This window comes from Cryptomeria japonica, chromosome 11, assembly GCF_030272615.1.
Source record: "Cryptomeria japonica chromosome 11, Sugi_1.0, whole genome shotgun sequence".
Taxonomy (NCBI): Eukaryota; Viridiplantae; Streptophyta; class Pinopsida; order Cupressales; family Cupressaceae; genus Cryptomeria; species Cryptomeria japonica.
In genome coordinates, this window is record NC_081415.1 from 172,434,549 (window position 1) to 172,451,796 (window position 17,248).

At 31.1% G+C, this 17,248-nt stretch overlaps 1 protein-coding gene across 1 annotated transcript; it reads right to left on the reverse strand.

Annotated features, from left to right (window-relative positions):
- Positions 1-12,342: 12,342 nt before the first annotated feature.
- On the reverse strand, positions 12,343-13,482 carry LOC131036942 (ricin B-like lectin R40G3). Its single transcript, XM_057968966.2, has 3 exons — positions 13,168-13,482; positions 12,887-13,009; positions 12,343-12,743 (listed from the first exon to the last, which is right to left on the reverse strand). Exons 1-3 carry the CDS (start codon positions 13,408-13,410, stop codon positions 12,510-12,512), a joined length of 600 nt encoding a protein of 199 aa, XP_057824949.1. The 5' UTR covers positions 13,411-13,482; the 3' UTR covers positions 12,343-12,509.
- Positions 13,483-17,248: the final 3,766 nt, after the last annotated feature.

Below are 17,248 nucleotides of genomic sequence, written 5' to 3' on the forward strand. Positions count from 1 at the left end.
TAAAATGGATATTCATTTCAAATAACTATCTAGTTTTAAGTGCAAAAAATAGATATCCATTCAAAACAAATAACTATTTTTTTCTAATAAATGTTGCTACAAAAGGATTTTCCTTGAGATTGCTTTGTGTTTGGCTTGGGGGTATCAAACCCAAAAAGGCAATTGCCCCAATGTGTTTACAAGTTCTCCATATTTTTTCAAACTTTGTCCTATGTGTTGATGAAGTTTTCTTAATCTAAATTTTATGGAATGAAAATTGTTTATTCATGAAATTGTCAATATTTCATCAATATAAGATATACCTTGTTTTGAATTTAATAATTATTACTAATTTTCTACATGCATTATGTCTAAATTTCTAATTAATAAGTTGATTGAAAAACTTTTATAACTTTCAAATCGTTTCACATTTTTCAAATCCGAAAGATGTGTCATTCTCTATGCTTCACAGACTAGAGGTTAAAAAAATTGAGTTTCGTAAATTTTTTATCAAGTTAGGGTGGTCAAACAAACAATTCTCAATATTTTCAAATGTCCTAATAAAAAATCAATAACTAATAATTTAGTTAAAAAAAAATTAAAATGAAAATATGCATCACATCTGAGCATGTTTTTTATTAGGGGAAAATGAGTTTTGAAGGGCCCCTAAAACCATTTACAACATTCGATCAAAAGATAGCCATTAGAGAACACCGAAAAAAGATAGAGACAACTGACATAGAAAAGAAATAACAAAAAGCCATCAATGGAAAGACACAACACACATGAACTAAAGACAAGACAACAAAAAAAGTAGAATAAAGCCAAGACTAGGTAAAGTTCTGTAGAAATATGCATCACATCTGAGCATGTTTCCTCTACTAATATTGTAAGTTTCAAAGAGTAATGTTATTTTTTACTTTTTCTTAGGTTGACTCCAGACAAACACCCACTTTTTACTTTTAAAAAAAAATAGAACTACTGACTTGAAATTTCAAACTATCATTAAATAGATTTACTTTTTCCAAAAAGATAACTATTAGCTTAGAAAATACATTCAATTTTATATAATTTTTTTCCTTATATATTTGTCAAAATATGTTAATAACCTATCCAATTTTTTATTTGAAGTTTCCTAACTCTTTTTTTCATAATTTGTATTTCCACCTTAGGGCCTATTTTGGGCCCATGATCTTTCACTCACCCTTTGATGGGGTTGAGAATAGAAAAGAAAGAAAAGCTTACAATGTAAAATTCCAAATTCAAACTAGAGTCCAAAATCCACAAGGAAAAATAAACACTTGTGTGAGATTTTTTGCGAGGAAACATGGACCAAGAACATAGAATTCTTGGTTGTTTTTGGGACCTTGGGTTTGTTACCTAGAACAAATGTAAGAATAATTTAGAAGGGGATGTGGGGTGCAAAAAGAGATATGAAATTGAATTGTTAGGTTCCAAGTCCTCATTATGTCCTCAGGATCAAAGTGCACAAGGAGATGAAAGGCAAATACATGTGAGGAATAAAGGATAAATAAAAATTAAGAATGAGAACCAAGGAATAATTGATAAGCTCCAAGATCCATGAAAAATCAAAGAACTTAAAAAACCTCAAAATATCCAAGCAAGAAGCTCGGTAATTGGACCATAAAAGTAAGTCACTCTATTATCACATTTTACTAAGGGATTCAAGATAATACCATTTTTTAATAAGCACCCTAAAATAAGATTTTAACATAGGCGACCCAAATGGATGCCTCTCAAATAAATTCAATGGTGGGTGAGATAGGCTTAAAATATAACTTTTGGAATAGAAAAATCATATTAAATAGGAATGAAAATACTAGATCCTGTTTGGGATGGATCTATCTTTCAAACGTAGCAAGAATATAGATCTCCAAGAGTAGATTAAAAATGCGAACGAAAAAAGAGACGAAGAGAAAAAAAAAACAATATATACAAGGAAAATAACAACCTACAACAAATTATATGGGTACATATATACATTCAAGACATGGTGACACATAGAACTTACCATGAATACTCATGAATACATAGTCATGTTATTTTGTAAGTTGAACCCTAGAAGAATACCCATGACACATATCCATGAACAAGTTGTAACATCCTCTTTCCTTTGTGAAATGAAATGTTGCTATAGTAACTTGATTCCTCAATATGAAGCTATTTTATTCACACGGCTACAAGAAATGGGTCCTTTTTTCTCTCTTAACTCATTACTAATTATTAAAGGACAAATACTAACTCCACAATTGAATTGATGAAAAATGAAAGTACCTCAATTTCATATTGTAACAAAAAGTATGCATCAACATTGAGTTGATTTGGACAAGGAAGAACATCCTCTAACAACTCAAATTGAAAATTTTTAAGCTATGGCATATAAAAGCTCAAGTAGTTGGTTGATCATCAATCCAATATATTTTTTCCCACTCATATCCATTTCCAACTAGATGTTGGGATCAAATAGATACTCAACCTTGCTCACGCCATCATCACCAACATTAAAAGTGGCACCTTCACCATGAATTTTTTTTATATTGAATTCTTTTTCATTTTAGGCACAACATAAAATTGGCATACATCACTATTACATGTACTATTTCACATTATATTCGAACAAATATTAGAATCATGAAATACTATAGGTGAAGAACTAAATCCTAAATGTCATTTACTGTTAACTTCTTGATGATAACTCATTATGTTATTGGTGCCACCCAAATCAAACTAGTTGCGCACTTAAACTTCCACATATAAGAATTGCAAAAAATATATTCAACTTTGAATAGCTTCATATGCCTCAGGGAGCATATCAATATAAATTATGTTAGGTCTATAAATTTATGGTATGTTGAAAATGGACCAGCAATGAGCTTATGATTAAAGTCCTTGCTAGACTCTCCTTCTTTCCATTTGATTTGTTTAGAATATTTTATATGAATAACAGGGTCTAAATGCAATAATAATTGTTCTTTAAATATAGTCACAAGTTAATTCCAAAAAGAAAAGGAATTCTTTGGAAAAAATTCATACCATATGAGTGCCTTTCTATGCAAGAGCTTAAATAAACCTCATTGAAATGTCATCATAACTTAAAAAAATAAATTATTTTGTGACCTATAAATACTCCAACATGTATAAATACATCTCTTCCACTTGTCATCATCATTTTGTTCCTAATAAATTCTCATACATGTTTTAGAACACCTTTCTCTATTCCCCATTAAAAGTATCTCTCTCATATGACACCACCTTGTGACTCTTATCACAAGGCTAAGCCTTTAACCCATGTCACTCCCTCTCATGCAATATTATCCCTTTGTGTCTTTTTACATCTTGACCCTCCATTCACCCACAAAAAATCTATAAATTGAAGCCTCTCTTCACAAATCCATCACTTAATTCATGCTATTAAAATGCAAAAAGTTTCATCATAATCCATGTCATTATGTTGAAATAGAGAAAAATCCATATTCCAATCAACAAAAGAAGAAAATTAAGTGAGTTTGGGTGCATCACTCTAGATTAAGTAAGAGGAGAATGTATAATAGATTTTATGCTATAATTCTTGTTGTTTTATCTATTTCTCCAATACATTTTCTTACCTTCACCTATTTTTTTTTTAAGATGAGATAATTTTTATTTCAAGGCTATATCTCTTAGAATTTGGATAGGGAGTCACAAATTAGATGCTCTGATACCATTTTGGTGTTAATAGTTAATCTCACAAATCCAAAAAATCACCTACAACGAAAAATTCATATCATATATTAATAAAAAGTTCCATGATTATGTTATGCAATCTTCATAGTATTAGAGTAACTATAATCTCTACTCTTTCTTAATATTCACATAGCTAGATATTAGTTACATAATTATTTAGTATTTCCTAAATGTTCCTTTAGTAAATTGTGTTAGGTAGTTGTAGCTACCCTCGCACCTCATTAGTGCTCTCCTTTTAATTCTTGCATATTAAGTGAGGCTTTTGTACATATTTTACCATCTCATATCAATATCATATCCAAGTGAATATTATTATTCTCTATGCTATGGATGTTTTTGTATTCATTGATCTTGACTTGGGAGAATTTTTTTAACATGGTATTAGAGCATGTTGATCGACAACCCTTCCTAGTTGAGATCTTCGCCAGCCTCTATTGAGATCCTATCTCTTTATAGCTATGTAATTACTTTTGTAGAGAAATTTCTTTGTTATTATTATTGCTGATTTAGATTTAAATATAGAGTCTAGGATTATATTATCAGATGATATTTCTTCTATTTGTAAGACTTTCTCATCTTGTCGATTAGGATGTGTGCAACAATATTATTGGTCACCTATTCATTTTCATCATCTCTTTTCTGGAGAGGAGTTTTGTCCCATGAGGTTTTCTCCCTTTCTCTATTTTTAAGAGATTAGTTGTATAATTAGTTTTACATGGGTACCTAGCATTGCATAGTTTCTGGAACCCATCATCATATCATCTTGCATTTTTTCTCCCTAACTTGCACTTAACAAGGGGTGTTTGAGTAAATATTATTTATTCTTTCTTAAGTTTCACTTAGGTAGATATTATTTGTCATTATTAGATATTTCCTAAGTGTGCATTTAGTAAATTGTTTTAGGTCGTTGTAACTACCCTCGCACCTCATTGGTTTTCTCTTTCTAACTCTTTCCTATTTAAGAAAGACTTTTGTACATAGTTTATCATCTCATATAGATATCATTTCCTAATGAATATTATTACTCTCTATTGTGGAATTTTATGTGACATTTCTCCAATAGATAAAAATATTTATCTAAGAAAGCATGAAAGATATGCCTATACTAAACTAATATAATAAACCTAGAAAAACTTGGATAGATTATAATTAATTCTTAAAAGAGAATAAAGATAATACCTTATATATTAACTCTAAGTGAGGATTAAATTAGAGCATGTGAAGTATCCTTATCTTATGAATTAAGAAAATGACCTATAATTAGTTTGATCTCATATAGAAAAGAAATCATAAGTTTAGTTTAAGTGTAATAAATTAAATTACAGAAATAATTGATTAAATATGATTAATTAGGTGATTATCCTAATTACTCCAATAGGGAGATCATAATATATTTAATCTTTCAAAATCGGCCATCTTTGAAAAATAATGTATTTCTAGAGTTATCTTTTCTTTGTGGCTTTTCGTTGCCTATAAGGTCTCATTCAACTAAGTACTTGGTCCTCAAGTCCTCATTCCATCCAATCTCCTTAACCCATTTTCCTTATTTTCTTCCTAGAATCTAGAACCTTGGGATGAATTGGAGCCTTGAAACTAGGTCCAAATAATAAAATACTTAAGAAAAATCAAACTCAATCAATATCAAAGATCCCTCGTCCCTCCCAACTCCTGAAAATTTATCAAGTTCGAAGATCCCAAGTCCCTGAAACATCCAATGGCCCATTAGGTTTCAAGTTCAAACATACCCCATAATTCCTAAAACCTTATCAAGCTAGAAGATCCCAAGTCTCCCAAACTCTAAAAAATCACATCAATCCCCAAGATCCCAATTCATCTCGAAATACCAAAACCTCAAGATGTCAAGTCCATCCAACCTCCTAAAACTTCATCAAGTTCCAAGGCCATAGCTTAACCTCAAAACTCAACAAAACTACACCCTTGTCATTGGTAGATGCCAATTATTATGCTTTAAATGATCATGTATCAAATTGAGATAGATCAACATCCATATATAGATATAAATAGATATGTTTCGGTAAGTTTTAGGTATCATTGTTACCAAAATTTTGCACCAACTAAATTTTGGTGGCCTACATAGGCCTTACACATTGCAATTGAAGAAAGGTACACACAAATGTTTTTTACAAATTCTTGAATTTTGCACATTATGATTTCAAAGTTGAAGTTATTTCATTATGCAAAGTAATTTTCAAGAAATACCAATGAAAGGATTGCATAAAAATAACTCTTTTATTTAAAAGAGTGTGTAAAGTTTCCCACGAAAGCCATGGGAATAACCAAGTAATCTATAGGCATACATTCTCATACATCTATATAGACAACCTATATAAATAAAAGAAAGAATGAGATGATAGAAGGGTGGCCCGTCAATGCCTGGAATGATGAGCCCGAGATTTAAGAAGTGGTTGATCTTCATCCACTCATCCATTTTCAACTCCTTCCGCTCGTAGTCCATCCATACCTACAAGAGATTTTAAAAAATGATGATTAGAGAAATAAAGATAACCATACTGTCATGCTCAAACTCAATAGAATATACAGTGTATCTACATAGAGATACCAAAATATATGTCTACAACTATGAAGATATCAAATACGGGAGAGAAGAGAACCAGTGCAGAAAGAAGGTGCCATGAGAAAACAACAAGTATCTTGTTTTATCTAACTTATTTGCTTCATGTGTAGATACAGGTTTTCAATTCATATCCATCATGTATGTGGGTTAAAATGGTCTCTCGAAGAGGTCGAGCTCAGCATACATGTCACTATTCAGAGGGTGACATTAGCCAATTATCAAAATACTAAGTACACCATGCCATGATCTCACATGTTGTCACTAAATTATAGAAAGAGACTGTCATCCAATGGCAGAATGAAAAAACATGTACTCAATACATTCAATAGTTAATAGATGACTGATATCATCATATGAGTAGGGGCAATATATGAAATCATAATAGAGCCAAGGAACGATGAAAATTATCGTTTAGAACAATAATGTTATAAATAAGGTCATTATATGGAAAAAGAGCCATAGGACAGTGCATTTATGAAGAAAGTCACAGCCCATAAGACATCAAGCCATGGAGCTTATAATAGTAAGAAACAGAGTTTGCGCCCAAAATTCTGATAGTAGTATTAAAGATGCAAAGATTCATTTTGGTTAATCACTAGAAGACACATGAAAAGTACTCATTTTTGAGTTATATATTACATAGCCATTAAGGTCATTTCAGACTTGAAGATTGCATATAGAGTAACTACACATAGTTGCTGACAGTTAAGAAAAAACAACCTATCATTAAGGATAGTGAGCCTTGCTCCTTCAGTGGACCTATTTTTTGTAGTAGATTGACAGTTATATTTTTAGCATAGGGAGTCTTTTTCATGCAACATTAGTTGGGGTCCTATTTTGAGAATGGGAAGATATTTTTGGTAAAGTTTCGCATGAGCTTTTTAGGATATCTTGGGCAAATTTACCCAAGGATTTTTCTCATGCATTTTTTCATTTTTAGGGTTTTGGTAGAGATGTATTCTATATATTTTTTCCATCTTGTTCTTTTTGTTGGAGTAATTATTTATTCATATTGGATATTAGTACACCTTACTTAAGTTTACTTAGGTACATGCATATCATAGTAGTTTGGGTATGAGACACTTGGGTATTTGTGCAACATTCAGATAGTGTGTGTATGATAATTTCCACCTTTCTATTGCCATTGGGGATAACTCCTTCAATGATGTGTTGTGTGTACCCCACTTGACAATCAATCTTCTTTCCCTCTATCAAATCACACATGGAGCAACTAGGAAAACTATGGAGTTCACACTTGATTCAGTTATCATTAGAGACTTGGAGACTATAGATATTATTGAGACTCAGGTGATTGATCATGCATCTCGGTTATACTTCTTTTTCACATTTTTGTCCTATTGATGAGGGTGATTATTCCTATGTTGATGATTTAGATTTTGAGGAGAACTTTGGGTAATTGAACTTGGGGATTCTCACATGTGACCCCATTCTTGAGCCTTGCATTTCATCTTCTCCTATTGATATAACATCACCTATTGCACTTGATGATGCAGCTAGTGCAACAAATTTGCCTTCTTGTGATTTAGTGTAGTAGGATATTTCTTGTCTTCCAACTTCAGTTGATTGGGATGCCTACTTGACAGACATTGTAGCTTTTTTTGTGGAGTCCTACATTGCATATTTGGGATACATCATTGATGATATTCATCTTCTCTTTGATGAAGATGATCCTTCTTTGATTGTTGTGAGGGAACACTCAGACACTCTTGTGCATTCTCTACATGATCCTTCTTTCAAGGTTGACATCATTGTGGATACTTTTCTACAACAGTTGGAGGAGGTCTCTTTATCCTTAGATGAGACTTGTGAGTCTTTGGATATTGTTTTGCATTCTTCTCCACTAGATCTTGGAGTGCCTTTTTCAGTGGTTTGGAGCAGTTCACCACCTTTGGAAGCGGTATCTTTCATCATTGACATGGGGACACTTGAGCAGTTTTTAGAGATCTCATTCATCATGAGTTTTTTTCCTACATCTCCCCTTCATGATTGGGGAGACTTCATGGATACACGTTTGGTTTTGTTTCTTCCCAAGGGGAGGAACGTTGTTTGATGTTTGTAGAGTATTTTCTTCATTCATCTTCGAGATTATACCATTGGTGTTGATTCTACATTGAGAGGGGGACACCTAGTCTCTCTTCTTCTCTCATATGGGGGGGACCTTTTCCTCACATGGGGTTTTTTCCTTCACATGCTTCTATGAGAGTTCTTTGTATATAGTTTTCATCTCTCTTTTTGGGGGGGTTTTTTCCCATTGGTTTTTTCTCTCTTTCCCCACTTTGTGAGAGATTTCATTGCATTGGTTTGCACGCATTTGTATTTGTACACGGGTACCTAACATGGCCTAGTAGCCGAGACCCATCTTGCATTGCTTAGTTGCATTGTAGACTTAAGTGCATTCCTCTAAGTTGTACTTAAGGGTGGGGTCTTGGTGTAATTATTTATTAATGTTGGATATTATTACACCTTACTTAAGTTTACTTAGGTACATGCATATCATAGTAGTTTGGGTATGAGATACTTGGGTGTTTGTGCCACATTGGGACAGTCTGTGTAGGAGAATTTCCACCTACTGTGATCTTGTCTTGTTGTTACATTCCACATTCGGTGGGTGATCCAACTCATGTGGAATATTATATTGTTTCTCCTACCTAGCACACCTATTTCCTACCTACCCTTGTTTCTTATTGAGCCACATGTCATGTTTGTGTTCTCACATATCCATATAGCCTTTCCTATATAAGCAGGCTCGCATTCATTGGATGTAATAGCATAGGTTCATGATCCAATTGATCAATATTTTCATCTTGATAGGATACAGTTTATTCCTATCAATATTTTGTCTCTCTATTTTGTACTTTTCATTGATCTCTTGAGCTTGGAAAAATCTCACACTTTTCCTTTCTCCAACATGATTATGGATTGATTTTAGGCCCTTTCATGCTAAAGGATGGCATTGTAGCTCAACATTTTTTGAGTTTTGTAACAGTAGATTCATTATTTTTCAATATTATAGTAGCAAATTTCCTTCTTGGTACTTCTTGTAATATCTGGTGAATGAATGATTTGATGATTTCTTGTGATTTTTATCCTCTAATTTATCTCATTCAGTCAATGTGTGGTACAAGGAGATACATGGTAGTTGCAGGTTCTAGTTTGTGTTAGTTGATTTTAATTGCTTGAAGTTGTGAAAACATGTTGTTTTCCTTCATGCATGCATTAAATTCATCCCTTTCTAGGAAATGTTTATGCATCTGCATGTTCAATTGAGTTGTGAGATTCAGGATTATTTGTTGGAAGGTTTTTTGTGAGTTTCGTGGTTACAGATTTCAGATAGAAAATTATTTGGTGCATCACCACATTAGGAGGTATTTTTAGTTACATGAAATTATTCTACCCCTTTTTCATATCAAAAAAATTTGCAGAAGATTCACCAGACAAGAAGCCTGCCTGATGTCCGAAGATTCACCTTCACTTTGAGCAACCCATTGGCTTGAAGGTGTTTCCATGTTTCACAGGATTGCTTGGTTTCACACTTAGCATCACAGGTGCAATCCTATGTGACAACAATCATATCAAAGAAAAATATGACATGAAGGAATGAACATCCCTTTCAACTCCTCAAAACTCATAAAATTTTAGGATCTCATTCATGCTTGAATTCCTCCTTTCAATGTGATTATTAATAAGTATTTCAAACCTCAAAATTTTTAATATAATATATGATTTAAAATTTAAAAAGAGAATTATCAAAGCAAGAAAATAAAATAATTTATATCAAAGCCCTAATATTCCATCTTCTAGCTTTGGTTTTAGAAATTTTGCAATTTAATTATCTAGGTTTATCCAAAAATTATAATATCTCATTATAGCCTCTAAAGATTGAATTCTTAAAGGTAGAATTGACTTTGATTTATTTCTCTCTATCTATGGTGTGCATTTCTAAATGTGTTGCTAATTAGTTGGCTAGCTAGACAACTGTAAAATCTTTGAAAAGATTTTGCAAGGTATATTTTCAAGACAACAAAGGAAATGTATCACCATGCTCATGGATTACTCACTAGAATCATTTAATATTCTATGAATATATGTTTTTTTTAATATATGTGTAGAATCTAGTTTCCTTTTACATTTTGAAGGATTTAGTCCTTTGTGATATCTTTATCAAGGTATCTTTTTCCTTCATTATATTCATTTAATATAAATCTATGAATCTATTAGCCAATTTGATAAAGGCACCACTCTACCACAGGCTCCACCTTCCTTTCATCCCAAAGCACCCATAAATAATTTTTTAAATGACGTTTTTAATTTAACATGATTTAGTGTATTCCCTTGCCATGACTAAATGTGTAAAACAATATTAGGGACCATTAATAATTATTAATTATTAGATAATTAGTATGGTAAGCTATCTTTCTTATTATGGTGCTTGAACTTGAATAGTGCAAACTAGCATATAGGTACAAAGATGACAACCAAAGTAAGGCTACACTATGCATTGGGTATGGTTTGTGTTAAGGTAAATATTAATTTTTATAATGGCATCTATTGTATCACCTTAGAAAAGCATCCCTTGGTTAAGTAGATATTTGATTCAATCAATAGCTGCCCAACCTGATCATAGGTATTTGATTCGCTTCCCAAGTTTGACATCCTTGAAACTTGGGACATAATTTGAGTTTGATGTGAGACACATGACTATTCTGACCAACACTTAGTTATTGGCAAAATATTAAAATAATATTAAAATCTTTCTAAGAGACATCTAAACAATTTTTTTTTAAAAAAATTCCATGGATTATTAACTATAGTAAATTGATGAAGTTCATGCTATATATGAGCAGTTGATGATCATTAAAGAGTCTTTTAGAAAAATCCTAAAGGTGGTTGGATAATTAGATTTAAAATAGGACTTAAAATGTACAATTTTAATATTGGTTGGTTTTTCTATTTCTATTTTAGCAAACTTGTTTTAAGAATATATATGCCACAACTTTTTTTTTTGCATATATTGTAAAACTTTTTATAATTGATACTAAAGAAGACTATGTTACTAGATTTTCTATGTTTTCCTAAATTCCATTATAGGTTCTAGTATCCTTTGCTTCTTTTTTTCACAATCACTTGTTAAATTTGACATGAATATTTGTTTGGTGTAGAACTATTGAACAATATATATTTAAATAAATTAAGTTTCATGTCATACACTCTCTCTATATATATATAAATAAATATAAAAGCATACATTTGTATCAAATTTGTCAAATTCATGCATGATTACAAGCTACATCTAGAGAAATATTAATGGATGTGTAAATGGACTTTGATTACTAGAAAATAGTCATTTAAAAAAGGAGAAAGGTCTACAACTTTTATTTTATTCATGTGTATTTTTTAAAAAGAAAAATCAATAAAGATTCTTCAACGTATATATGAAACGTGGCATGATATGAGAATATAAAATGAAATGTCTAAGATATGAATATACAAAAGATGGAATACAATGAATTAATTTGATTTTGTGAACTTAGTTTATAAATTTAAGGAGTTTAATTGTATAATTCCTTGTTCAAAGTAAATCTGAACAAATAATTAATTACTTGAACAATTCAAAATACTATCCTTCATCACATTAAGATGAATTTTTAAAAAAAAATTATATCTTTACAATGAAGAATTTAATATCTTTCTTTTTATATATATATATAGATATACACAAGCCTCCAATATAAAATTCCTAGAACTTCTCTTTAAAATAATTAATTTTTAATCTTTGAGTATTGATTCATCAACATTATTTCATACATGTTATAAACTTTGTTGTCAGCTTTTCAAAATATTCCTTTTTATCACTTCTAAAAGCAAATCACTCAAATTTGACGTGTACTTAGATAAGCTAGCATTCTTTTCTATGCAAGCTTTTAACTGATCAGAGAAAATCAAAACATGAATCAAAATCTAACATACCATGCCAGTCAGAAATTAGAACATATCAATAGAAATTTTGTACTATAAACTATAGAACTTCTTTATTTATATGATCAGGTAGACCCATGCAAACCGCATATACTAGTGAGCTCCGCGCTTTAAGAAGTTACAGACTAAGAATACACATAACATACTTAAACCAAATAGATGTTTCTATACTGTATATATCATGATGATCATTCTAATAGCAGGGGGAAATCTTCCAGAGCTGGTTGTCCTGTTTGTTCCACTTCCAGAGCACAACTCTAGTGCCCTCTTCGATGCCCCCATGCTTCCTATCACCCTGGAATGCATCCAAGTTAAGGCCAATGTCATTCGCCATCCTTATGGTCCTGTAGCCATATCCCATGTCCTCACTCTCACTCCACAGCACACTCTCATCATAGGAGCCAGCCTCATACTTGGTCAGCAATACCTTCCATGAAACAACAATTATCATCAAAAGCCATATATACAGTTACTAGGCCAAGCTCAAAAACATCCTGACATAAAGAACCTCTGTAGTGAAACAATTAGTCTACTAGAAAAGAATCACTCAAAAACAAAATGTATATATACCTCCTGGCATGCAGCTGGGGCATGACGAAGGGCCTGCCCAGTGGCTTTGTTCACAAGGCCAAAGGCTGGATGACCCACAGTGTCCCTAACACGGTTGCTCCATGACTCATCTTTCACCCATTGCTGCATATAATACACACAATACATATATATCAAAAGTTACCAAAGAAAACGGCTATCACTAAAACAATCAAAGTCAAAGTAAAACATTTAAATACAGAGGAACTTAAGGACACAAATTCCAATACAAGATACATATAGTATAGGAAATGCCTATATACCTGAGTTGGATCACTGGGATTATAGTAAACAAGAGTTGCCCTTCCATCTCTGATACCCAGAGCATAGTCAGGATTGGCTTTAGAACAGACCCTCACAATCTGCCCCTGTGGAAGGCTGTGGTACCTCTGTTGCTCACTGTAGTTGTACTCAGACTGATTGTAGCCATAGTTCTGCTGTTGGCCACACCCACCATCACAGTCATTTGGGTATCTTGGGCTCTCATACTGCTGGTAGTGTGCCATACTTGCTTATAGCGTACGAAAAATGATTCAGAAAGCAATGAACAACACAAACTAGCGAGTGCGTTGTCTTTGTGGTTTGAGGTTTGATGGTGTTTATATAGGGCAAGAAAAGGAATATTAGTTCTTACAGGTGTATCAGTGGAAAGGAATGGAATTAAACAGGTGTAGCATCCACACTATTCATACTCTGGTCTTTATTCTCTCTTTTTCTTATGGATAAATTGGAATTAATTCTTTACAGTGATAGAGAACAAATAGAATAAGTTGTTACACGCTTCTGCGAATCAATAAGTTCGGTGTAAGCATGCGGAGAAGGGCGGCCGTCCAGAAAAAGGTGTGATATACAGATCATTTATTCCCTGATCTTTGTTGTCACTTTGTCATATACAGATCATTTATTCCTTGATCTTTAGTGTCAATTTTTCTCATGAATGTGCTAGAAAAAATCATAAATAAGTTTCGGCTCGTACCTGGTATGAGAAGAGATTGAATTAAATTCAACTTAAAATTTAATCTTGATCTTTCATAAAACCAAAACCTCAATCTAATGCATTATTGCGATTTTAGAAAGCGAGTATAAGGTAAATATATATAATATAGGTTTTTAAAATATATCTTGGTATAAAGACAGAATATTATAGTTGTATTTAAAATAAGAGACGCAATACCCCATGCCAATAGTTAGAGGGGAAGTAGAGATATATATCGATAGAGATGGAAATAGAGAATGGGAGGAAGATATGAAAAGAGAAAAGACAAAGAAATAGAAAGAGATATATTTTTCATTATTCACTGCTACATGTTAAGTGTTGAACCAACTTGTAGAAGAAGTGTATTTTCAGATCTGGGATAAGCATTTGATTTAAATCTATGAATAAAGATCAAAAACTATATTCAAATCTGAGTTTATAATTCATATTAAATCATGTTGTAGTTCTCTTTTGAAGTTTAATTATAGGGTGTGTATGGATTTAGGTGGCAAATGCCTATGGTTTGTTTTGCTTTACTGTTATATTATGCAGTTGTCAAAATGTGAAAGGTGAGATTATGCTTGGCTTTTGTACAATAGTAACTATTTTTTCTTCAAATTTTTTTTATAAAATCATAATTTTTTATTTGAGTTTAAAAAAGAATTTGAAATGAATAAATATATCAATGGTTTCAAAAATTATGGTTTGGATTGAATTGTTTAAACTAAATTGATCTTAGTCAATTTGTAAGGAATCTAGGCTGGAATCTATTTGTAAGGAATACTATTTTATTATTTTTTAATTTCTATGGGTAGTTGGTGAAACTTATGCGTTAAAAAAATTCTTGTTGATATCTTTTGTAAATGAATCAACTCAAATGTGATCGCAAGGATTATAATGACTATAACATAAACATAAAATTAAATCTATACAAAACATAACAAAACATATAACACATTTGAATAGTTTTAAAATGGATTGAAAGAAATACACTCTCACAAAATGAAATGGTTATTGAACATAAGAAAAATGGATTTGTTTAGCAATAAGAAAAATGGATTTGTTTGAAAAACCTTGGAATCTTTAAGCTACTCATCTGAAGTAAAGGCACAGTCTCATAGAGAAAAGATTTTAAAATTTGAAAAAAATGCAATTGACAAATTTAATTTTAATCTCAGTAATCTTTATGTACTTTAATAAATTGCATTGATCATTTTGTGTATATACTACAATCATTGTGTTTTGGGGGTTACATTTTCATGACATGTTTTACCCAAAAAGAAAACAAATAAAAATGTGTTGTACATGCTTTTACATTTCTTAAACATGCCAACTAAGGCACTTGTAACCACCATATTCAATGAAAATAGTTTTGATTATTGTATGATGGATGTTCATGCCCTATTCCAAATTTCCAACTTTTCCATACCTTAGGAGGATGTTAACAAAGGATATGGAGGTTGACTTTAGATGCATCAAAACCTCCTCAAAAACATGAATTTGTGCAAATGTTGTAATTGGTGTATTCCATGGGGAAACATTGAAAAAACTAGTCTCACGACAAAAATGGCAATCGTGTGTGTAAGTGTTGAAATTGTTGTATTCCATATAGACCTTGCTAGTACCAAAAAGCTCTAATATAATGACAATCCACACATAAATAAAATTTCATTAGAAATCTACACAAAACCTCTGCAAAAATCAATTTTTTTCTTTTTCTTTGGGAAAAAAAATTGGGTTAGAGTAACAAACAAAGAGGGTGAGAAAAGTAGTGTGAAAGAGGAGTGACTAATAAAATTTATTTATAACATATAAACCATACATAACTAACTCTCTTATATGAATAAGCATTTATGGTCAAGGGGATATAAATACATACAAATAATCCAATTCAATTCAAAATCCATAAGTATACAAGCACATACACATTCACAATATCAAACTGGGAAGAATTTTGGAAGATGATGATCATATGACAATAATTAGAATAAACCTTTCAAAGGAGATAAATAGAAAGGGGAAGGCGGGACTATTAATGACCTTAATGATCTTAAGGAGAAACCAATAATGTTGTGGATATAATAACAAATGATTCATGATAAAAAAAAAAAAATCGTAGTTTAAGATTAAAAAAAAAAAAAGGTTCCAAAATGATCAATAATGACACCATGTTATCAAGATTCAAATGAACCAATTTAAGATTGTAAATTTAGATTATAAATCTAATAAAGTTAATTATGTAAGTTAATTGTGAATACATAGATATATAGTCACATAAGCAACTCATAATATTATCCTTGACCATATGAAAATGAGCCTTAGAAAGAATCTCTATTTTTTTTACAATAAAGAGTTTATTAGTTATATATTTATTTTATTAACATATAAAAATACATTACAATAGAATTTTCCTCAAACCTTCGAATAAAATAAATCAAGAAACAAAGATCAGAAGACCAAGCCCAATCATCATCTGCATCTTCATCCACCTCCCATCCGTAGTAGCAACCAAAACCCTAGTTCCCTCACATCCGCCTCCTACTCTTCCCGCTCTTGCCATTTTCACCTCCCCCTCTTATTTAGTATCATAAGAAGGTACTAAGAACGTTTTTTATTAACAATGGGACTTTTTTTTTTCTAAAATTGACTGTTTTAAAAATTCTTTCATTAGAATAAGTTTTCATTAATATTAGATTAAGCCAACAAATCTCTTTTAAGTCTGTTTCAGACAGAAGCACAACATTTCAAGATGAATAGGCATGCATTTATGAAATGGTACAAATAAGAAGGAAAATAACTTAAGGATAAGAAGTACATGAAGTTTAAAGGAGATTGAATATTATAAAATATATAGGAAAAAAAATTTCAGCATATTTGAAGTGATAATAGTTGTAAATCATAAAAATTGATTTGAATTTTAATAAAATCTATGTATTTTAAAAAAAATTATCTTTTCATTTTCATAATTTCATAAAATTGTTAATAATTTCTAAATTAAGTTATAAGAAGGAAGATAAATGATTAAATTAGTTATAATTCTTGATATGATAAATATGCTTTCAAGCAATCTAATAATTGTAGGTAAAAAAAAAGGGAAATTTTGATATTTAAGGGGAACTCAAAACTAGAGAGTTTGAAGAGATTGAAAGATGTTTCTTATTTATGGGGATTACGGAATAATTTTTATTTAATTTTGATGTATAATATTCAATATTAAAATCTTACATCATTTAACAATCCAATAATAGAAATCACAATCTTATTTTATATAAATAAGCTAAGAAAAATAAGTATGAACATTCTCTTAGATATTACCTATAACAGATCGTAATCAACCCTATCTTAGCTTGATGAATTCATTTAAAATA

Excerpts from the sequence above, each read along its gene's own strand:
- LOC131036942 (XM_057968966.2), bottom strand. The coding sequence starts at position 13,410 with ATGGCACACTACCAGCAGTATGAGAGCCCAAGATACCCAAATGACTGT. Across the intron at positions 13,010-13,167 it reads ATCCCAGTGATCCAACTCAG|CAATGGGTGAAAGATGAGTC; the intron begins GTATATAGGCAT and ends TATTATATGCAG. Across the intron at positions 12,744-12,886 it reads CCCCAGCTGCATGCCAGGAG|GTATTGCTGACCAAGTATGA; the intron begins GTATATATACAT and ends GTTTCATGGAAG.